Consider the following 18,297-nt stretch of genomic DNA (forward strand, 5'->3'; position numbering starts at 1 on the left):
AACATAATTCTGGGATGTATTAGCAGGAGTGTTGTAAGCAAGACACGAGAAGTAATTCTTCCACTCTACTTTGCGCTGATTAGGCCTCAGCTGCAGTATTGTATCCAGTTGCAGGCATCACATTTCAGGAATGACGTGGACAAACTGGAGAAAGTCCAGAGAAGAGCAACAAAAACGATTAAAGAGCTAGAAAACATGACTTATGAGGGAAGATGGAAAAAACTGGGTTTGTTTAGTCTGGAGAAGGGAAGAGTGATAATCGTTTTCAAGTACATAAAAGGTTGTTTCAAGGAGCGAGAAAAACTGTTCTCCTTAACGTCTGAGGATAGGAGAAGCAGCAATGCGCTTAAATTGCGGCAAGGGCGGTTTAGGTGGGACATTAGGAAAAACTTCCCGTCAGGGTGGTTAAGCACTGGAATAAATGGCTAGGGAGGCTGGGGAATCTCCATTGCTGGAGACTTTTAAAAGCAGGTTAGACAAAACACCTGTCAGGGATGGTTTGGAAGATAATCCTTAGTCCTGCCAGAAGTGCAGGGGACTGGACTAGATGACCTTTTGAGGTCCCTTCCAGTCCCAATATTCTATGATTCTATGAGTTTAAGTGTTTTAGGAGCTCACTGTATTAAAAATACAAATGGTGATGTGTTATTACAGGATCGTATGTAACTAGTCTAGGAGACATGACTAATGTAAACCTTGGGAAGTGCTATGTGCATCAAAGGACTCTTTTCAACAATGGGCTAAGACAAAAACGAACTGTTAGTTTAAGTAGGTTTCCCAGGAAATCTCTAGGAGGAGGGGCAAGCAAATGCACCTACTCTGCTCATGCAAGAACTCTGCCTTTGAAGCTTTGCCTACAGGAAGGAAACTTTTGTCTGCTGACCATCTGTTACATGATGACAGATCAAAGACTCAAAAACTATTTAAAGAAGTAACTCTCAGATTAACAAATGATCTTGTTCTGAGAAAAAGAAGTTATGAACTGGTAACCCCAGAAAAACCCCTTAGTGGGGTCTGAAGGACTGTTCACTGGCCAGAGTCCTTGTTGGAGTAGAGGTGATCTCTGGTAAGCTTATTAGCATCCTTGCATGTATTTTTATTGTTTTAAATATATTTTGTCTGTAATGCTTTTACCTTAAGAATAAACACGTTTGCTTAGAAAGAGCCATGTGGTAACCAAACTGTGGCAACTACATTGTTTACTTGCTCTGTTGAAAAAAGAAAAGCAGGCTGGCTTAGGCAGTCTGACTTTGCTGGGGAATTCCCAGTCTAGGCAGGGAGCTGTGCAGACTGGAAACACCATGGTCAGGAAGGAGAGACATGCATGTCTCTGCTAAGAGAGGCAATACTCGGGAGCCAGAAAATTAAGAGTGGGTGCCTTGGCTAGACTAAAGAGGGGAACTACAGGTGCAGTTGCCCTGAAGTGTGACACCAAGAACAGAAGTATATCAACTGAAAAAGTCAGTCCTTCAATTTATAATGTTTTACCTTTGATAAGATAAGGGTGGTTGCAGCACTTTCTGAGTTCCATCATAGTGTTAACTAGATTGGGTACATTAGCTTGGCCAGCTCCTTTCGACAAGAATGCAAAGTTCTTCTCCAAAATTGCCCGATAATATTTCTTCTGGATATTAGTTAGTTCTACTTCAATTATAGTTTCTTCCTTGGGAGCTAACTTTTTCTCTACATCTTCCTTCAACCGTCTCAGCATCATTGGTTTCAGGATAGCTTGTAACTTTTGCACCTGAATAAAATATATATATAACTGGAATGTATGCAAAGGTAACAAAGAAGCTTAATTTAACATTTTACAATCTACATTACCTATTTGCCAGATTTACATGAAATATTTGCTTGGAAGGGACATAGTCTCACTCTCAGAGACAAGTTACCAGAGTAATTTTCTAGGTGCTCTGATTACAGAAAGGAAGCTTTTAGCATTTGTCAGCAGACAACCTGGCTTCAAAGAGGAAGAACTTGAATTTCCATTAATCTCACTCCTTTATTTATCATAGCCACATAATTTGTTATTTAATAGGAAAAAACGAATTATTTAATACCAAATAAATAGCAAATCTTTATAGGTTATATTTCATTTAGAGATGTTTGTTCTGTGCATCAAATCTGTGATGCCAAGTACACGTCCTTGGCTTGCTTAAAAATTTGAGAGGGTGAACCCTCTCTTTACCGTCTTGTGTCATGAAGTGAAATTACATATCTATATGAAGAGTTGATCTGCGTGACGGCTGATAGTAAGTTAGTCACCCAAATTCTTTTGGCACTGACTGAAAGGGCAGTGGAGGCAGAAAGGATTTAAATATAATCCATTTATAAACCATAGTATTAAAGAGAAAAACAAAACAAAAAACATCCTCAAATTATTCACTCAAATTGGTATTTTGCAAGTAGAAAATTAAGAAGTTGTTTATATGTACTACCTGCTCCTCCGTTTTAAGGTCCCCAAATTCCTGCATGAATGTAGATTCAGCAGGAAAACGCAAAGGTTCAAGAAAATGAAGGAGGCTAAACAGTTCTTCTACTGTGTTCTGCAGTGGCGTGCCTGTCAACAGCACTTTGTGCTCCTATATAAAGACAGATGTCACATGAAATTCTTATGTGCACAGTTAGCAAAATGTTTTTTTTGTTTCTGAGCACTAACATCAAATTGATTTCAGTACACAAGCACTAGAGATCTGATGGTTTATAAACAAAAGAAAGAGCATCAGTAAGCAAACTATTTGAGAACCAGAATTTCTCTAAACTTTACATTAATATCATGTGTCCAGTGGTCTCTGGCTAGGATACTATGTTAATAAACTTCAAACTACATTATTAACCTGTGAACAAAAAACTCTTGTTACAGCCAAGTAATAAAGAAATAGTTACACACTTTATTTCCCTCTTTCTAATATTCACATACACTTCTCTCTCAATAATTACTGAAGTTTATAGTAGAAATAAGAATACCAAATTAGACAGTTGATACATTTAGTCTAGTACTGTGCTTCTGACAGCAGGCAATATCTAATGCTTCAATGTAAAGTAAAAATTTATAAACTCAAAAAAATCCCATAATGCATCTAGTCATTTGTGTATTATAATACATGAATAGTCAATGGCAATGAATTCCTTTTAGAACCTTCCAGGAGACCAGGCAATGGCCTCAGGCATAAGGTGTTATAACCCTTAAATCTTAAACAAGTAAGCTGCAAACATATAAGCAATATCATCATCCAGTTCCTTTTAAAGGTGTCAATATTTGTGTATACTAAGAAGTTGAAAAATACTGTATAAATAAGAACTATGATTGCAGTTAAAACTCTGATTCAAAATAAATTAAGCTATCAGAAACAGATCTAGTAAAATGGATTCTGCTTATGCAAGTTGCATTTCAATCCCACAAAACTATATTTGAAAAGGTTTCTGAAAATTGTACACCTTAAGCTGTGAAAACTATCAGTAGTGGAATAATAAAACTTTCATAGCTACCCACATATAAAACATGCTCTTTATGTCTAACAATTAAACAGCCTTATAATTTATTGTAGTATTCTCCTTAACAGAAAAGAAATCTCATTAAACCAAGTAAATGAAATGCAGCCACTCACAAGATTCATGAGTTTGAGTCCCTCCAGGAGTTTGCAATTTTTATTCTTCAGCCTGTGCGCTTCATCAATAATAACACACCGCCATTCAATTGCATTGAGTTCTGGACAGCCACCAAGAATCATTTCAAAAGTGGTGATAATAGCTTGGAACCGGTAAGTACCTCGAATGATACGCCCCTAGAGATTTATTAACAAACGTAACAGTTTGTCACATTATCTTGAATCTTCTCATTTTTCATTCTCAAGTTGCCAGTTTTGCTACTGAAATATTATCCAGTAGTGTTTTAAATCTTGAGATATAAATCCTTTTCATCTTACCAGAGACTCACTACGATTGTGCAATTCTATAATTAATACTAAATGAATAATTGTCCATTTTCAGTAATGCTGTGTTGTTTCATGGACAATAAATTTCTAACCAATTTGAATTGCTTTTCAATCATTAAGTGTCCTATCAAATAGAAGCATTTAGATAATAACACACTCTTATCATCTGAACAAAAGTCAAAAGGCTATCTTAAGCATCTACAAAATGGAATCTAGACAATCAATCATAATACTGGATGGGACACCATTATGCACTAGTAAACTGTGAAAATTGCATATCAGCCACTCAGAATCAACTTATTCATAAAAATTCAACATTTAAAAACCCCTGTAATTTTAGCAATATATATGTCAGTTCTACAGAAAGGCAGAATAGAATAGTTCAAACAGTATAGTGAGCAACTATACTGCACCAATAGCACACCCTATTGCACCAAACCTCAGTCACACACTTCATATCATTCAATATAACAAAAAACATTTTAAATAGAACTTTGTCTAAAAGAAAGCTAATACAACATGGTTTTCCTGTTTTGGATCAATATTTTGGTTTTGAAAACAAATGTTTCCCTTATATTTTTATATTCTGCAAAACCTTGATCTTTATGTAGAAGAAAAAAGAGTAGAGTAACTCCTCGCTTAACGTTTAGTTATGTTCCTGAAAAATGCTACTTTAAGCACAACCATGTCAAGCGAATCCAATTTCCCTATAAGAATTAATGTAAATAGGAGGGGGTTAGGTTCCAGGGAAATTTTTTTTCCCCAAGACAAAAGACTATTTTTTATATATATATATATATATATATATATATATATATATACACACACATATATATATATACACATATATATACACACACACATATATATACACACACACACTCTCACATATATATATATATATATATATATATATATATATATATATATATACACACACACACACACACACACACACACGGTATAAGTTTTAAACAAACAATTTAATACTGTACACAGCAATGATGATTGTGAAGATTGGTTGAGGTGGTGAAGTCAGAGGGTGGAAGAGGGTGGGATATTTCCCAGGGAATGATCTTACTGCTAAATGATTAACTTGCACTGGCTGAGCGCTCAAGGGTTAACACATGGTTGTTAATGTAGCCTCACACTCTACAAAGCAGCACGAATGGAGGGAGGGGAGACAGCATGGCAGAGAGAGACACCATGTGTGATAGGTTTCAGAGTAGCAGCCGTGTTAGTCTGTATTCGCAAAAATAAAAGGAGTACTTGTGGCACCTTAGAGACTAAAATTTGAGCATAAGCTTTCGTGAGCTACAGCTCACTTCATCGGATGTAAGTAATCTAGTTAGATATGCGTTAGATTCTGTTTTGTTTAAATGGTTGATAAAATAAGTTGTGCTGAATGGAATGTATATTCCTGTTTTTGTGTATTTTTGAAACTTAAGGTTTTGCCTAGAGGGATTCTCTATGTTTTGAATCCGATTACCCTGTAAGGTATTTACCATCCTGATTTTACAGAAGTGATTCTTTTACTTTTTCTTTAATTAAAATTCTTCTTTAAGAACCTGATTGCTTTTTCCTTGTTCTTAAGATCCAAGGGTTTGGGTCTGTGTTCACCTATGCAAACTGGTGAGGATTTTTATCAAGCCTTCCCCAGAAAAGGGGATGTAGGGCTTGGGAGGATTCTGGGGGGAAAGACGTTTCCAAGCGGCCTCTTTCCCGGTGATATATTTATTAGACGCTTGGCGGTGGCAGCAATAAAGTCCAAGGGCAAAAGGTAAAATAGTTTGTACCTTGGGGAAGTTTTAACCTAAGCTGGTAAAAATAAGCTTAGGGGGTTTTTCATGCAGGTCCCCACATCTGTACCCTACAGTTCAGAGTGGGGAAGGAACCTTGACATGGAGATGCGCATTGCCCCTTTAAGTACTCTGACTCCTCTCTAAGTACACTGCTTTTTTAAGTAGATCAGCAAGCTGAGACAGCAGCTGCTGCCAGCAAGTTGCCTCCATCCTGAGCCCTGTCATGTCCCCACCATGCTCTGTGAAGATGGGGAAAAGGAGCAGCGGGGAGGGGGACACCCTGACTTTAGCACTCCTTTCCCCATTCTCTCCCCCCCACCCTCCACACAGCAAACAGGAGACTCCTGGAAGCAGCTGCAAGGGATAGGGCAGGAGCAGCACAAGGCAGTGGGGGGAGGGACAGCTGAACTGCCCGGCAATTGATAGCCTGCTGGGCGGCTGTCACACAGGGAACTTAGGGGAGCGGGGAGCTGATAGGGGACTGCCGGTCCACTCTGGTTTCAACCCCCACCAGCTAGTGCCAATGGGCTGCTCTGTCTGCAAGCAGTGGACAAAGCACGCTGCTGCCAAACAACATTATAAGGAAGCACTGCGCAACTTTAAATGAGCATGTTGTCTAATTGATCAGCAAGGTAACAAAGAAACAACATTAACCAGGACAACATTAAGTGAGGAGTTACTGTATTATCCTGTAACAGTTCCATTGACATTACGTCCTTCCTGTCACAGGCACCAAACGCTGCAAGTTGTTCAATGGGCTCTGTTCAGGCACAGGGGTCCACCTGGGAAGAGCCCAAATGAACTACTTTCACCACTGTGGCCTAGATCAGAGTCCTGGATTACTTATTTTGCTAAGACTTATTGTTTATATCTCAGAGCACCTTTAATGAAAACATTATGTATTGCTCTTGGAAGAATTATTCATGTACAAATAAAATGATCAATCACATTATGTAGGCACTGGTCCTGACTCCATAGTTAAGGATGAATTCATATCATACATATCGCAACAAATAAAATACATCGGTGAATTACTGTAAACTTCACAGGCCATCAGATTATTGTTTCTTTGGGGTCTGGGAATCTACAACTGCTCCGTTTAGTTTCACTTATAATTTTGAAAATGAAGTAAACAGAAAGGTAGGGGGAAAAATTTTTTTCTCAGACCTTCTTTACACAGTATGAAGTAGTAAAATAGGACACAAGTCAATTTAAAAATATCTTTTCCATGTTACATTTGATGTTTAGAATTTAGGTTTTGTATTTTGAAAAAACTATAAAACCAAATATAAATGTAAATTTAATTAATATTTTTAAATGAAAAAATGCCTCTCTCAGGAAGTAAAAAATGGCCTTTGTAATGCTGGAAATAGCACACAAGAATCAAACAGTTTAGTCTAAGACAAGGCATATGCAAAAAGAAAGAATGTAAATGGTGAAAATGAAATCAATTTTTTTTTTTTTAGTTATTTCAATAAAACACAAGTTACTAGTAATACATGTAAATTTTTTAATATATACAATTTGGATCTCAGTAGTGTTCATTTAAATTTTGAAAGGGAATTAATAGCCTTATACAAAGCAAGTAAATTAATTTTCTTTGAGACTATGTAAAGCTTGGAGAACTTCACTTTCTTTTCCATCTACTCTGCAAATTCAGGCCCAGATCCTGCAGTTGACTATATGTGGGCTCACCCTCGCCTCCCCATAGAGCCCTACTGAAGTCAGTGATGGGTTACACTATGCATAGTCAAGTGCAAAATTGGAGGGGCTCAATGATCTAGAGGAACTGGAACAATACCAATTTTACCACATATATTAAACTCACCTATTAGCACACACTAAAGATTGATAAATAGTAATTAAAAATATATACTCTGATGTAAAATGGCTTTTACTAAGACACATACCACTGATCTCTACAGTGTGCTTTTCCTAGTTGTTATCTGAACCGGGTTACAGATGAGCTAGTGTACAAACACATCACTACAATACCTGTGAGTCCCTGAAGTACATCTCGTACTGCTGTATCATCTGCCTGCTAACCATGCTCCCATGATATACCACGACATTAAGATCAGTCCACGTGCGAAATTCTCTTTCCCAATTGGTTATAGTGGAAAGTGGAGCTATGATCAGAAAAGGCCCTCGTATACCAGTCAGGAGGATTTCATAGAGGAATGTAATTGACTGGATGGTTTTGCCAAGACCCATTTCATCTGCTAAAATGCAGTTTCGTCTGAAATTACAAATATATTTGTTATTAGGCTAGAGCGAACCATAAATGTTGCACTTTTACTCCAAAGGACAATATCTGAAAACAATTAAGGTTCATAAAAATATAAGTCTAAAACAGATCATCAAAACTGAGGCAGTGCAGAATAGGCTCAACGGTATTCCTCCCACTGTCATAAAAGCATGAAACTGGGTACCCACCCAGAGGTCGAACTGTACCTCTTGATGTAAAAACCCAGGAGGCAGTCAGGGAGGAGGAGAACTCCACAAGGTTCCTCTTGCAGAGTTTTCTTCAATTCTCTCTCTCACGGTAGTGTCAGCCTAACCGCCGTCCTCCCAGTAGAAGTAGGGAATTGGCTACAAACCACACAGATTCCCTAGAAGGATTTACTGGAGGTGAGGTCCTGTGACCCTACATCAGCTCCTGGCTCTGTGCATATTCTGTGGAGGACCCAGCACACATGGGAGGGGTGAGTGCCATGCTTGGAATATCCCATCTGCACCCAGATATAGGACCTACGATGTCCCCATCCCAAATTTTGGCCACTACAACTAGGACAACAGGTTTAAGGCCCCCAGTGCTAGCTTAACAACACTGGTAACATCCCTATGTCTAAACTCCTGGAATGCTGTAAATATATGCATTTCCTTATGTTCTTTCTTCAACTTGTTTGTCCTTATGTGTGCTTTATTACTTTTTGAGACACAGAAGCCGGCAGTATAGAGACCCCCACTTGTTCCTTCCACAAGTCCCTTCCATTCCATTCTGTGCTATAAATGGTCAAAACCCTGCTGGTGACTTATTTCTGGATCAGTCTTGGCTTGCCCCCAACCTCCTCCACCTTCTACTGGTTTTTTACTTCCCCTTTCTCTGGTACTCCAATAAGCAAGGGTCTGACCCTTTTGTCTTCCCTGCTTAAATGATATACTGGTGACCTGTGCACTTCACTGTCTTCTAGGATCCAACTTCCAGTAAAGTGCAGTGTTTGGGGTTTAGTCAAGTGAAAAAAACATTAATAGAACTTTTTGTTTGTTTGATTTTTAGTTAAAATAAAATCTCAAAGACTTGCAAAAGGATGCACATATCCAGGCTGACAATTTGTATACCAAATTTCAATTGAAAGCCTCTTAAATATTTTCCTAGGTTTAACTTTTCTGCTTAAATACAGAAAAGTCAATGCAAATGAAACTAAAGCATTATTACTTCACGATAATATAGCAATCCATTTTACCTGTAATATATGTTGAAATTTACATCAAAATGTTCAGTGCCCTTACCTATTGTACCAGTTGAAAAGGAGCCAGTTGAGTCCTTCCAGTTGGTATTCCCTGAGCTGGTTGCCATTTTTATATTCTCTGGACTGTTCTAGCTTCTTCCAGGAGTTAGGAGGAGGTCGGTCCTTAAAGGAAAACAAAAATATTTTAAACTAAGCATAAATATTTTCCTGTTTCCAAAACATCTCTGTACTCTGTTTTTCTCTGAGAGTGACTTGAAGGATTCTGAGTTTGCCTGTTTTTCTGTGGTTGGGAAGTTTCTTGTTATTGTTACTCTCTATTGATTAAATTAATTCATGAATGTGAATTTACATACATTTATTACACATATGCCTAGAGCTCATGAGGAATGCTTTATTAATAAATTGAAAAACATATAAATCAAAATCAAATGTAACTGACTTTTTAGAAATAAATGCTAATAGTTAAAAGATTGCTTTGAATGTTACAGGAAGGAAAAAAAGATACAGTCTCGGCAGACTGAAAAGGCCTACTAAATGTTTGTTCAGATGCCACTTACATCAAGTTTGCTCTGTTTCCCCACCCAACCTCCCAAAAGAATTAGGTAACAGATACATAAAACACTTCTGGAAAATGGTGACGTTTTAAACAAGTACCAGAGGAACTGAGCAAGATATTAGCAAAAGAGGCTAATATGGCCTTCAAAAAAGAAGAAATAAACTGCAAAGCCTGCACATTAAGCAACAAGGAAAAAAACATTGATTTTGTACAAAAAGTCATGCACCCTCCCCAGCTCCTTGATTATTTATTTTGCCATAAAATAAAATCAGAGTTTTACTATATATGCTTTTATGGTACATAGTGACAATGACATATATGACTTCTCTTTCAACAAAAGTAATTTATTTGTTGTACATAATTTTCTTCCTATTAAGTTTTTCATTTGTTCAATTATTCTCAAGAGGAGAAAAATAAGTCAGGAAATAGCTATGGAGTATATTGTGACAGTTATGTTTGCATATTTGCTCTGGTGTGGAAATGCAGGACCTAATTATCTCTCTGTTCATTTTAGTAGCGGATTTCTCTACAAAAGTGCTTTCTCCACTCACCTTTGTAAGTTCTACAAGGGTAATTTATTTTCTATTACTCATCTCTTATTTTAAAGCTTTGCAGAAAGTTATCAGAATACTTCTGTAATTTTTTCCGATTAATGAAGTTAAATATCTTACTAACAGCTATATATGCAGGCAGTATATGAGAATAGGACCATTTACAGTAGAACCTCAGAGTTGCAAATACCAGAGTTACAAACAGTCAACCACAGACCTCATTTAGAACCAGATGTACGCTATCAGGCAGCAGCAAGATTCCCCGCCCCACCCCACCCCAAAAAAAGCAAATACAGAACAGTCCTGTTAAACAAATTACTTTTAAAAAAAAAAAAAAAAAAAAAAAAAAGGAAAGCAGCATTCTTCTGCATAGTAAAGTTCCAAAGTTGTATTAAGTCAATGTTCAGTTGTAAACTTTTGAAACAACCACCATAATGTTTTGCTCAGAGTTATGGACATTTCAAAGTTATGAACAACCTCCATTCCCGAGTTGTTCATAACTCTGAGGTTCTACTGTATCCGTACTTAACTGAGAATGTCTTGCCTGGGTAATAAAGTTCACAGACCTATTACAGTAGGTCTTCACCCTATCTCCAGCTTTGGAGGCAGAAAAAGAAATGTCTGTTACTTGCAGGAAGCGGATGGACGTTAAGATTGGACAGTCCTTGATGACCCAGCCAGTTTTAGTTCTGCCTCCATAAGTGCAGGCAGACAGTTCTAGACTCTCCCTGATGCAGAATATACCACATCTGTGACCTTAACATATAAAAGAGAGAGCTGTGATGCATAAACTTGTAAGAGTGTTTTCAGTACACCTTACAGATTTTCAGTGAAACTTATACTAGATTTTAATACAAACAGTCAAAGCTTTAAAGCTGGAAAGGAAAAGTCCTATTTGACAAATTAGGTATATTTTTACCAGTCTCCTTGAATCAGGCCTGGAAGCTTGCAGTTGTTCAAATTCTTCTATTTTTGCCTGGTCTACATCTTCTTTTAACTCCCAGGTGCTGTCCTCATATGGCAATGAACACCATTTTACTAGGTAGTAAATAACAGGCTGCAGGAAAATAAATCCTTAATATTAGCAATTTGTGTACTATGGACCTGAAGCAGAAATTATTGGGCGAGTTTAATGGCTTGAGTTTAGCAGGAGGTCAGACAGATGGTCATAATGGTCTCCTCTAGCCTTAAAAAAAATAAATCTATGAATATGTGACTCTTACAGCTGAATTTAATGTTCTCCATTCCCTTAACATAATTCTTTGTTTTTGTCATCTCATGCTTCTGTTTTGACTAAGTTTTTAGGGCATTCACTTTGTATTTTATTCTTCTCTAAATCCCTAGTACCTAGTAATACTACAAAAAAAGGAAAAGGCATTACATTCTATAGAGTTTCTACTTTCCTTAGAGGGCTCAAAATACATATTGAACAAAAGGAGTGACAGACAGACATACCCACACACAATTACTTCAGTCAAAACCATTGATGGAACTCACATCATTAAGATTTTATTCTGAAGTCCACTAAAATAAAAACATGTGATACATCCACAAAACACAGAGAATTTGTGTTCTTGGCTTACTTCAAGTTACATTTGGTCAAATATTTACCTCACCAGTGTCCTTATCTTCACAAAAGGACACTTCTAACACCCGGTCCACTTCAACATAGTCAGGATTAAAAGGTTCTTCTTCCATCTACAATTCAAGAGTAATATAATTAGTAATCTGGGGTTATGTGGAGAGGAGATCAGTGCTGCTGTGATTTAATACATCAGCTTTTACCTGTTTAGGTATAAATATAAGTAAGCAGTCTCAATCTAATGCCTGTGAGCTTTTGTCCACATTATCCACCTCAAAACCACTGCTCTGCTGTGATACCTACCAAAAACTTGACAATGGTTAGGCTGCTGGTATACAGAGACCACAGCCTATCATACTGACCAGTTTCGTCTGTTTCCTTGTTCTCCCTCGGTCTGTCTATATCCATCTGTTGTCTCTTGTCTTATACTTAGATTGTAAGCCCTTTGGGGTAGTAACTGTCTTTTTGTTCTGTGTCTGTACAGAGCCTAGACAGGACCATGGAGTTCTGGTCCATGACTAGACTCCCAGGCACTACAGCAACAGAAATAACAATAAAAACAACATCACCAAACAATTAGAGACAAATGATGCCACAGAGAGACCTAGCTCAAGAGTAGAAGTAGTGTTGTAATTTAGGATTGAAGTACCCTGACATAACTATGTCAGGAAGTCTGCACTATACCCATACTCTGCGTGTCTGTCAGTCATTAATAGTATCAGTCTCTCCTGATCACAAAGTTACCCAATTAATCCTGACTTTAAAACACACAAGTACTTAAGTAACTACAGATGACATTCTTTTGGATCAAATAAATTTTAAGAAAGAGAAAAATCCAAGACCTTTTTATTTAGCATTAAAATTCAACCACTTAATTCAAAATAAATGCAAAAATAAAGAAAGAATTTGTAAAGCTTTTGGCAAGCAAAAGTCTAATTTACTGTGTATTTTTCTTACATCTGCAAAAAAGTGGGCTCTTTGTGCTTGCCTCAGCTTGAACCGTTTAATTTTCTGCTGGATTCTTTTATCCTTCAGAAGCTGCTGTTCTGTGGCCCATTCACAGTGAAGATAGGAGCTAAAATTATAAAACATTAAGTTAAAATATTATTACAAGAAAAGTTTTTATACTTATTTTATCCTACAGTTTCCACAATATGCAATCATCGAAAGAGGACAGCAATGTGTCTTCACATACATTTTTATGTACACAATATGTTCTACCATTTTGTTCAATCAGTTTATTCCCCCTCCTTCCACATACATGCACTTTAGATTGACCCCATGTGGTTAAGGTACCCTTAATGAATAACATATCAATCACCTTTTCCCTCTCTAGAGCTCAAAGACATTTTAGGCCCCAATTCTGCAATGTATTGCATAAGGACTGATCTCAGCAAGCGCATGGAACCCCATTGAAATTGACGGGGCTCCATACAGCTGCAGCAGTTTACCCACACACCTCACTTTGCAAGATCAGGGTCTTTGTTCATGCAGTGATAAGAGAATTAACATCTTAACAGAAATAGCTTATTAGAAAAAAAAATATTGCTAAGTAAGTTTCAGTTCTTTTAGTGAGAAAACTTTTAAACCCCAGAACATCTGGGCCCCAATTCTGGAGATTTACACTGAGGAGTAACAATTTGATGAGATTATTCACATGCATAAAATTAAACATGTGCCCAAGTCTTTGCAATTTAAAGATCTTAGTGATGAGAGGAAAGAGGTATAAGCCATATGAAAGAAGGCTCTTTTTCATCATCAACCGTTACTATTTTCCATTTTGGATTCAAGTTTATCATGCCTGTTTCCATTGGCTTCAATAATTGTGATTGTATCCAGGTGGTCCAGTTCAGAACATCCTCCTCACCTCAAGTGTGCCAGGAAAAGGGGGAGCTTGTAGCTAGCTTCAGTTGCTCCTCTCTTTGTTTTCCCTAGTGGCAGCCTAGCTCACTAGTCTGCACTTCTGGGTCAACCTTTGTTTTATGGCTGCAAGCTAAAATTCAGATTGGGTTCCCCAACTCCCTGTTGCATGGCTCCAAGGAAAAGGGTAAAGAATACACACTGTATCCAATTAACTCCCTGTTACAGGGAAACCTGGAAATCTACAGGCGGCTGCTGGCAGGACCCAGCAGGGCAAAGCCACAGGTAACACAGTGTGGAAACTTCTGTAGCAAAAATGCTGAATTCCCCGAATTCCTAAATTCTGTAGGAGCAAAAATATATAGTACAGAAGGGCCTTATTTAACATGATGCAACACTTCACATATCTTAAAGCTTGTTTCAGGCTTTCTACAAACTCAAGAAGACAACACTCTTGTGATATAATACTTACTAGTTCTTGTATTTTACAAAAAATTCTTCTTCTTCCATTGTCATTCCAGCAGATATCTAAAAAAGTAAATTCAAGATTTTTTAGACTCATGAACATGTAAAGCACATATTAGAATAAATAATTCCCTCGTGTACACACCACCCTCATTTTAGTCACAATTACTCACTTCTTTCTTCACTATCCTGGAGGATAAAATTTTATCTACAATTGCTGCATCTTCTTCACTTGGATTCTCCTAATAAATGTGGAAAAATAATTAAATGATTACAGTCAGTACTAGGCAATCTCTTTAGAGATGTATAAGGCTGAAAAAGCCTGGGAAACACAGTGGTATGTTAAAAGGCCAGCATGTACTGCAAAAACAGTTTCTTTGTCTCTTTCTCTTAATGTACATAAACTTTCCATTTCCTTTCAGCCAGTGACAAAAAATCTTTCAATAAATCTTTCCCTGGACTGGTTATTAACTTGTCACTTTGTTTATTTCAAAAAATCCAGATGAACACAAAATCAGTATTTTTAAAAAATGTATTCTAAAGTAATCATTGTACCTTTTACTTTGGTAGGTCAATTCAATTCACTTTCTGTACCATATGCAACCAGAGAACGGGTACTTTATTGTTCAAAAATTTAAGGATGTAATGCTGAAGTTCCAACATGTGCTAGCATTTTGCTGATCCATCGCACTATTTTTTCTTTCAGTTAAAGTATAAAATAGTTTCCATGTTTTTTAAAATCGAATGCTTATTTCTGTGAAGCTCACACACAGTCACCAAAGCCCCCTCTGGGTTCTATATATTAATGAAAATGTTAGATTGAACTGAATACAGAACCTTTTAATAAACTTCCTTTCTACACAGTATGCAAGATGTCATAATTTTTAATAGGTACTTATCTTTAACTGTAACTTAATTATGCTGGCTAATATTTTTGTCAGAGAAGGAAAAGCGTTAATGGGCCATTTAGCTGATAGCGTTCATGAAAGCTTAGCAAGATGCCAACTGCATTTATATAAAGCGTATTTTAATAATAATCATGTTTTAATTTCTAATTGTTCTGCTTGAAGGTTAAGATAGTTTATAATATTACTTTATTATGGGTGAGATATGGCATTATTCAGCACAATATATCCTATGTAAGATATGGATATCTTATAAAGCAAGTTTTTCAAAAACATCTCAATATGTATTTGTTGGGTTACTTCTTATCCTCGTAGCAAGGTCATCTGGAAGCAACAATGGTTGTTTGAGTATAAGAGACTACATAAGCATATGCTGATGTCTCATGGAAAGTTAAAAATCATGGTAGTACAGAATGCAGAATTATCTCTAGAATGTTTGTCTTTTCTTCCTTAGCTTTTTTAGAATTTTAGAATGAAAACAGGGCATGACCTCTCTTCTACTGTTTACTTTCTAAAATCATACCCCTCTCTTTGAGTCATCAAAATAATTGATTAGTTGGACATCAAACTGTGATCCTAGTTTTCCATGATAAAAAAACCCCAAAATTTGCCAAACCCCCCCCCATAAAAATCCATGTTTTTCCCGGACTACAATGAAACGCTGAACTTGAATTTCCCTAGCCACAATTTATATAGGTATCAGTTGAACATAATGTGTTACTGATATATTTACATTTTTAAGCAAGTCTGAAGCCTACCAGTGCCATCTATCATTATAATAAAATGAAATTAACAGAATTGTGATTTGTATTTCTTATATATACACACACCAAATACTTCTATGTCTCCATTCTGTATTTTCAGCTAATATAGCTTGGGCTGTCAGCCTGGACAGCAGGGCTTGGATGCCGCCCAGAGCTCAAGCCCAAACCTGCAGCCCCGGGCTCAGGTTGACAGCCCTGGTTCTGTTAATATGGACAGCCGGATAACGGAGGCTCAGATAAAACAGGGTTCTACTGTATATGTTTTTATTTTTTCACAAAATGTAAAAACTAAAATGTACTGTACAAATGCAAATTCCGTATTTTTCCATGGCAAACAGATTTCTAGGATCCCGATATATCACACAGAGGATGTATTCTGACACAGAATAAGCAGCAGGCAACATATTATTTTTCATTAACAAATATCTTGTCTTAAGGTGTCAAGCTCTCTATCCACAATTTGCCAACTGAGGCTCCCCAGACATCAACCTTTACAAAAAACAAACAAAACCAAAAAACCCCCTCTCAATTTATGAGAAGATAAACATTAATTACAAATATAATACAGAGAATATCCCATAACCAAAAATTCATACATTGGTAATACCTGCTACATACTTGTATCTTTAGTGAACATGTATAACCTCTCATTTGATATACTTTTTATTTTTAAATTTCAAAAGACAAAAATCTTTAGAAGTTAAACAGCCCATTAACAGGCAGCGTTCACACCGTCAAAGAACTCTGAATTTACTCTGATAGTTCAATATCACCATACATTAACAAGAATTAAACCTATGTAAATAAACTGCAGGATTATGCTGCAAATTGCACCTCCACAGCCGCACCTGCAGTCCCACCCACAAATTCTTTTCTGCCAGCACTACTTTGAATACTTCAAACTCCTTCATCTTTTGAACAGCTCCCTTTTTTAAAAAACCTCTTTCCACAAAAATGTCCTTCCTTCCCCTCAAACCATGGAATTTTCCTTCATAGTTACACTGGTCTGAAGTGCTTGACAGGCCTTAAAGTCCTTAAAAAATAGGGTATACGGTGGGTCTGCCATGAGGGCTGCTATTTCTCCTGCCCGTCTAGCAGAAGTGATTGCCACTAAGAATGCTGTCTTCACACAAAGGTGTAAGAGGGAGCAAGTGGCTAGGGGTTCGAATGGTTGTTGAGTTAAGCAAGATAACACTAAGTGAAGGTCCCATGGCGGGTAAGAGGTCTAATGTCTGGGTATAGGGATTGAAGTCCTTTGAGAAAACGTTCAGTGATCGGATGAGCAAACACAGAGGTACTGTCAATTTTATTGTGGAAGGTTGTAATAGCAGCTAGGTGGACTTTGATGGAGCTAAAAGAAAAGCCAGATTGTTTGAGGTCCAACAGTAGCCGAGAATAAGAGGAAAAGGTGCAGACATAGGAGGCAGTTATTTAGTTGAGCACCATTGTGTAAATCGCTTCCACTTCTGGAGATAGGTGGTGCAAGTAGATTGTGTTCTGCTATGTAGGAGCACTCTTTGGACTTCGTCAGAGCATGCTAGTTCATTTTGGGAGAACCATGTCGGAACCAGGCTTTGAGGTAAAGCATGGACATGTTGGGGTGAAGAAATCGGCTGTGTTGCTGCGATAGGAGGTATGGAATGAGAGGCAACGAGATTGGTGGTCGAGTTGACATCCTGGTGAGTAATGGGAACCACGGTTGTCTGGGCCATGCTGGGGCAATCAGGATCACTTTGGCACGATCTGTTCATATTTTTGTCAGAACTCTGTGGAGAATCGGGATCAGGGGAAAAGCATAGAGTAAGTTCCAGTGCCACAGAATCATAAATGCATCTCCCAGTGACTGTTTGCCCAGTCCTGCTCTGGAGCAAAATTTGGGGCATTTCATGTTTTTCACAGTTGCAAAGAGGTCTATGGTTGGGCAGCCCCAAATGCGGAATACATTGGTGATGATCGTTTCGTTTATCTCCCATTCGTGGTCCCAAGGAAAGCATCTGCTTAATTCATCTGCTGTGGTATTCATAGCCCTGGGAAGGTAGGGGGCTGATATCCGGATATTGTTCGCAAGGCACCAGTTCCAGAGTTTCATAGCTTTTGTGCAAAGCGAATGAGGCTCCTCCCTGCCTGTTTAGATAGAACATGCAGGCGATGTCTGTCATTATCCATACATCCATACGTCCAAGCAGATCTAAAAGCTTACTGTCTTTATCAACTGGGGCGGAGCGGGGATACTGGTGCTTGTTCTTTTGGTTGACTGCATCAACTACCAGCGAATTAGGTGCTGGATGAGTGAAAGGAAATTCAGAGCCCTTGGAAGGGATGAAGTACTTGCGGTCCGCTCGTTTGCAGGTAGGTAAGCTTGCAGCAGGAGTCTGCCAGATGGCTTTCGCAGGTTCCAGAAGAG

General features: G+C 37.7%; 1 protein-coding gene across 13 annotated transcripts in view; it reads right to left on the bottom strand.

Moving 5' to 3' along the window:
• CHD9 (chromodomain helicase DNA binding protein 9) overlaps positions 1 to 18,297 on the bottom strand; it is a 182,004-nt gene that overhangs the window by 69,207 nt on the left and 94,500 nt on the right. For all 13 annotated transcript variants that reach the window (XM_037878254.2, XM_037878247.2, XM_037878257.2 and 10 more), the window contains 10 exons: positions 14,398 to 14,466; positions 14,232 to 14,287; positions 12,857 to 12,974; positions 11,929 to 12,015; positions 11,237 to 11,374; positions 9,251 to 9,372; positions 7,733 to 7,976; positions 3,609 to 3,785; positions 2,439 to 2,582; positions 1,489 to 1,744 (listed from right to left, as the gene is read on the bottom strand). In XM_037878254.2, the coding sequence (XP_037734182.1) occupies positions 1,489 to 1,744; positions 2,439 to 2,582; positions 3,609 to 3,785; positions 7,733 to 7,976; positions 9,251 to 9,372; positions 11,237 to 11,374; positions 11,929 to 12,015; positions 12,857 to 12,974; positions 14,232 to 14,287; positions 14,398 to 14,466 (1,411 nt within the window). The remainder of the gene's footprint in view (positions 1 to 1,488; positions 1,745 to 2,438; positions 2,583 to 3,608; positions 3,786 to 7,732; positions 7,977 to 9,250; positions 9,373 to 11,236; positions 11,375 to 11,928; positions 12,016 to 12,856; positions 12,975 to 14,231; positions 14,288 to 14,397; positions 14,467 to 18,297) is intronic.

This window comes from Chelonia mydas, chromosome 12 (assembly GCF_015237465.2).
Source record: "Chelonia mydas isolate rCheMyd1 chromosome 12, rCheMyd1.pri.v2, whole genome shotgun sequence".
In the NCBI taxonomy this organism is placed as follows: Eukaryota; Metazoa; Chordata; order Testudines; family Cheloniidae; genus Chelonia; species Chelonia mydas.